Source organism: Eleutherodactylus coqui, chromosome 2 (genome assembly GCF_035609145.1).
Source record: "Eleutherodactylus coqui strain aEleCoq1 chromosome 2, aEleCoq1.hap1, whole genome shotgun sequence".
Lineage (NCBI taxonomy): Eukaryota > Metazoa > Chordata > Amphibia > Anura > Eleutherodactylidae > Eleutherodactylus > Eleutherodactylus coqui.
This window is the reverse complement of record NC_089838.1, coordinates 247225064-247231063: the sequence shown is the minus strand read 5'-3', so window position 1 is coordinate 247231063 and position 6000 is coordinate 247225064. Positions and strand designations below refer to the sequence as shown.

Sequence of the window (6000 nt, the reverse complement as noted above, 5' to 3'; positions counted from 1 at the left end):
ACCTTTATTCATTTCAATCATTCGTATGAAAACACAAAACTGCGAATGGCCCAGTATGGGGTTTGTAACGCTTTAGTCCCTTAAACGCTACATCAATTTCACTTTTACCAGCTCCAATCTCTTCAGAAGCTTCACATGTTTAAATGTTGCAGTATGAGTATTGCCATTTTGTACATTTAGTGAAGTTTTTTTTCATAGCCATATGCGATTTTCAGCAAAATTGTACATAATGCCAAGAGCTTACAATTTGCATGGCAATATTTTGACCAACTCCAATCCCTTTCACTAGATCTATATTATATTAGTAAGTGGCGCATTACACCACCAGAAACACTGGTACTATAAATACTAATAATTAGTAGGTATTTAAACCGCTTTGCATCACCTGTGACATGCATTATCTCTTTCCTCCTAAAGGGGGGCTATACTGGAGATGCATTGATGGCTATTGCCCTGGACATAGCTAGTGATATACGGTACATCTATTTGATTCTGTAGTATGCGCTCAGGGATTCATATTATTTGGAGACTTTTTTTTTTATTCAATGTGTTTTTATACTTATGTGCTTGTGTTTTTCTTTTTTGTATGACTTTTCTATATTTAATAAATATATATTTTAAAAGTCCTGCAGTCTAGTTTGCCTTTATTCTGATACTTTATATTATGGAAAATTTCTTCATTTTAACAAGCTGTAAGTGTATTTGTTTTTCTTCATCCACATTTTTTTTAACTTTGTCTTTTTTTGTGCAATTCAATTTGTTATGTACCATATATACTCGAGTATAAGCCGAGACAATAAGTTTCCCCACAAAAAGAAGAAAGGGCTGTGATTGGATTGAGCACCAACCAATCACAGCTGGCGCTCGATCCAATCACACCGCTTACTTACACAGCACTGAAAGCCGAGCAGGTATATGACAGCTGGGAGAATTCTAAAGCAGCTTGATTGACTGTGAATGATCGCGCACTGGCTGTGATTGGCTGACGCTTGATCCAATTACAGCTCTTACTTGCACAGCACTGATGGCAGTGGATGACCGAACAGAGCAAAGAGGATGGTGGGGGATGACAGTGGAGAGAATTCAAGCAGACCGCCGCCGGAGACACAGATGCCGGCTGGGAGGTGAGTATGGTGTTTGTTTTTTTTTTAAAGCCTTCCCTGACTCAAGTATAAGCCGAGGGGGGGGGCTTTTTCAGCACAAAAATAAAATGTGCTGAAAAACTAGCCTTATACTCGAGTATATACAGTAATTACCATGCCCCAACATGTAGTCCCTCCTATTTATCCATCTTAGGCTGGTGGCCCTGCGTACAGCACTAACCTGGATTGCAGATGACCGCGGAGGCTCGTCCAGTGGTCATGCTCAGTACAGGGTTTAGTTTTCTTCATTTGTATTTCCCACACCATTGCCCAGCGATGATGCGGGTACCAACAGCCCATATGCAATGTTAATTGATTATGGTCTGCTTGACTTCAATGGAGGTGGTCCGCATGGATTCTGCAGCAAAATAGAGCACGCTGTAACTTTTCTTCTGCTCTTGGAATATGCACATTTTTATTTAAGAGTGTGAAGGTGGGGGGGGGGGGGGGGGGAGCAAGAGTACATGCCTTTTAATACCCGTGCTTGACCGCACAGAATCCACAATTCAAATCCGGTCATGTGAGACAGACCTTACATCTCAATAGGATAGTATACCCCCTACCTCATGCATAGTGTATTCCCAGCTAAGCACTGATGAAGGGGCACAGCGGCCCCGCAACAAGTTTATACATATGCTGCTTTGAAATAAAAACCTGAGGAGTTGAGCTAAACATCATGTCTTAAGCATCGCTAGAAAAAGATGTGGCTGCGCCCATTTTCTTTTCGCCCCTGTGCTTATTTTTTGTTACAGTAACATGTAAGATGTGATCTTTCAGAGAGCCAAGTATCGGACTTGCCTCCTTTATCAAAATGCTTAATAGAGGCAGTAAATATGGTACCTGAAGAGACTATCCCCATGTTTTGCTTCCCTCACTGACAGCAGCATGCGGTAGTAATAGGTTTATGTATCAGTGCAGTAGTTTGAGAAAACCGTACACTAATAAATTTGAATGCAACGACCGTACAAAATGACAGCCTACACTTATCTCAAGTCACTGAATTATTATGTGAGCATGTCATCTAAAACCTAACACTTCCTCCTCCTTGTTCATAACCTTACAAGCAGGGAGTATCTGTAGGTGATAAGATTATCCTGTCAGTAAAGTAAAATAACTACTATAAGACTAGTAGTGTCTCTTGTGACTGTAGTTTCTGTATAAGCAGCCTCAACATTGGCGAAGCCTGAAAACTGCCCGGATGGGTAGCTGCCCATCTTGCGAAAGGAAGCGAGCTAGTGCCAGTAAGGAATGAAGAGCATGCTGGCTAAGTGCAAACCGACGTGAATTGACACTAGTGCTGCATTCTCATGACCGTGCCCCTTTGACTGCGTCTTCGCAGTTTGGCGTTGAAGTCAAGGTGTACAACATTTTTAACCCTTTCCAATCCACTGCCTGACGTCTAAAGACATTATGATTTAAGGCTGTACAGCTCCGATGTTGGAAGACGTCCGTCGGGGTTCTCTTACTGTATATTGACAGCCTCTCTGCTGTTGGAGCCTATCCAACGTGTCACCTCATGCAGTACTGGCTTTAGCCAGCATATAGCGCTGTTGTATAATGGCAGAAAAAGAGTAAGCCCCCTAGGAAAACCAGGATACAAATTAGGTTAGAAAGGATTAATTAAACCCCACTACAAAAATGATTAAAGTTTGTCTTCTGAAGCTTCTATCATCACTGTATATAGAGACACTGTAATGCAAGGTCTCAAAACAAGAACCACCAGCTCGCCAGCACTTTAAATCAGCTAATTTAGGACCACAGAAAAACTTTGTGGTCATAAAATTTACTGAAAGAACGTGCAAAAGAGAGAGAAGGCCTGAAAACTTAGCAGCCAGCGCAGCCTCATTTCCTCTACTTAACCGGGACAAAGTATTTCAAATGATAGTTTATTGTTACAAATGTACCTTATTAAAAAGTATTTTCATCTCAAATATAGTATATATACACACTTTTTAATAGGGAACCTGTCAGCTGGAACACGCTGTCCAAACTGCAGGCAGCATGTTATCGCCGGAGACGCTGAGCCGGATGAAGATTCAGTATAACTTGTATCTAACACAATCTGCACATTCTGAGCTGAACATCCAGTGGGCGGTCCTATCCGTGACTGACAGCTGTGACTGTACATGCAGTGGAAGCTGTCAGTCACTGATGTGCAGAGGTTTAAACGGAACCCGCTAGCCAAATTTACTATTGTAGTCCAGGACCACCGCTACACTAATGAAAGTCCTGTGTGTGTCCTGAAAAATACATACGTTGTTTGAACTATTCCCACACTGCATGTAAATGATGTGGAGCGGTCTGATGGGCAGGCTGGACTGATTCTGCTTGCAGCCTATTTGGCCCCAAAATATGCCTTTTTCGCCTCCTGCGACGACTCATTAGGTGTCAACCATGTAGTGCTAGAAATTTCACAAGTGCACCAAGGTGTAGTCAACCGGCGCAAGCACAGATGACCTGTCCCATCCGCTCTCTCCTTCCCAGCGCTCTCACGAGATTTCCTAGCATTATGTGGATGACGCTTAATGCATTATCCACATTACAGGAGCGTACTTTGGGGATAAACAGGCTGCAAGCAGAATCATCCCGGCCTACCTTGCATCATTTACATACAGTGCAGAACACATTCATTAGAGCAGTGGTGGTCTTGGCTAAATTCTGCTGAGGGATTCCCTTTAAATCAAAATAAAAATCATTCTACTGACTTTTCCCCATAATATATATATATATATATATATATATATATATATATATATATATATATATATATATATATATATATATATATATATCTCTCAATCTGCTCATCTCCTCCTGCTCTGTAACACACTGACTGCAGTTTGGACAGCAAATTTGAGCCGACAGATTCCCTTAAATACTGGTATATAAAACTAGACATCTGGCACAACAAATTCTGTAAAAAAAACACAACAAAAACACAAAACCGTACACATACATTTATATAAATACATCTTCAGATATTTACACATTCATATCCTCATCAGGGATAAAACAGAACATAAAATTCTATACAGGAGATAAACCTCTGCAAAAAGGAGGGGTTATATGGAATTTCACCATTACATGTCATTAGCAGTTTCGTAAGTTCAGCCATAGACCGATTCGTCTCCAGGAACCCAGCAACAATCTGAGCAATCATTCGGTGAGCCAGCATTGCATGTCCATCCTAACTTTTAGCAGAATCTGCGCCACTTTAACAATTGGTGCCGATTGAATTTTTGTTAAATCTTGAAAAATTGGTTGGTCAAAAAACAAAATAGTGTCAAGTTATGAGTTTTTTCCGTGTATACGTTCGGCTTATGGTACGTTTCTTAGATACTTGGCTGAAAGGAGAGTCCTCTGTGCCAACAGCTTGTTGCGCTGGTCTTTTAATTTCTGGGGTGCTATTTTGTGATTCAGAATCTGCAAAAATACATAAAAAAGCAGGAATTAAAGTGGCTACTTAAACAAAATATGGAAAAACACCTTTAAAGTACCAGATTCTATTTCTTATATATATTTTTTTACAATATAGCAGTTTATCATTTGTAACTGGTATGAAAATTGGTATAACCAGTAGAAAGATAGATTGTGATCCCGCTGCATACAGCTCTGGAATACTGTGATCAGTTCTAGAGTCCTCATCTACAGAAAGATATTGATAACACAGAACAAGTCCAAAGATGGCTACAAAAATAGAAGCTCTCAAGAAGACTTCTTAGGAAAGACTTAAAACTTAATTTATATAACCTGAAGGAGAGAAGGGAGGGGACATGATTGAAACCATTAACATGTTAAAAAGTATAAATAAGATTCAGGAAGGAAGGGTCTTTATTAGGAAGCCAAACACTAGAACAAGGAGGTACAATCTGACATTAGTTAGTGGGAAGATCAGAAGCAACGTCAGGAAATTTTTTTTTTTTACCGAGAGTAACAGATACTTGGAACAAACTTCCAGCAGATGTAGTTGGAAAATGACCAATATATAAATGTAAGCTGCCTGGGATAGGTATAGATCTATCCTGAGAGAAATAGAAAGGAAATGGTAATAAGAGCAGACTAGACGGACCAGTGTCTTTGAGCCATCAATTTCCTATGTTGCCATGTAATTTGTATATAGTCTATTTCGAAGATAGAAATGTTTCTAGAAAGGCAATAGACATATAAAGCAGGCAACTGCCTAGGAAACAACATTAGGCGTTCAAGCACCTCCAATGCAAAAGAGTGGCGATACAGGACTTGGCTGAGGAGGGTAAGGGGGGGGGGGGGGGGGCAAAAATGGATTCTTGATCATCTGTGTGACAGCCTCATGTTTGAAAACTGTAGTCAAACTACTAACGACCACCTGTCAGTCCGTGAGTTACATGCTCCACCCCGATCAAGTGATGGTAACATCACAGGTCCTGTACGCACATGGCTGCCATCTGGCTAGGCGTTCGTTAGTATTCTATAACAACTGAGGGGTTTGTAGGGGGATGTAGTCCCCGCAATCTGCACAGGAATAAAGGAGCTGTGATGTCACCATCATGTGATCAGGGGCGGAGAATGTAACTCGCTCGGGATGAAGGACCTGTGACAATGTCACAGTTATGTGATCAAAAGCGGACCACGGCGGTGACGTCATCGCAGGTCTTTCATCCCGAGTGCTGTGCTGCTTGTGATCCCTGTTGTATGGGATGAAGAATGTATGTAGCAGAGCTGTGTGTCATGAACATGTATAAGTACTGTGAGCGTGACGTGCATATAGCAGAGCTGTTTGGCATATTACGCCACCAGAAAACGCTGGTACTATAATTTAATAACTACTAGTATTAGATTAAAGGGTTACTACTACAATAAAAATAAAGGAAAGCTTAGA

The 6000-nt window shown here is 40.8% G+C and overlaps 1 protein-coding gene across 2 annotated transcripts in view; it reads right to left on the bottom strand.

Moving 5' to 3' along the window:
- Positions 1-1465: 1465 nt before the first annotated feature.
- Positions 1466-6000, bottom strand: part of TICRR (TOPBP1 interacting checkpoint and replication regulator) — a 28952-nt gene continuing 24417 nt past the window's right edge. Inside the window, exons 22-23 of one of the 2 annotated variants that reach the window (XR_010790394.1) lie at positions 4227-4565; positions 1466-1500 (exon numbers count right to left, since the gene is read on the bottom strand). Coding sequence is in view for 1 of the 2 variants with exons in the window: in XM_066592803.1 (XP_066448900.1) it covers positions 4426-4565 (140 nt within the window). In the remaining variant the exon portion in view is untranslated. Of the gene's footprint in view, positions 1501-3919; positions 4566-6000 lie in introns of those variants that run through there. The other variant, XM_066592803.1, reaches the window with a different exon arrangement.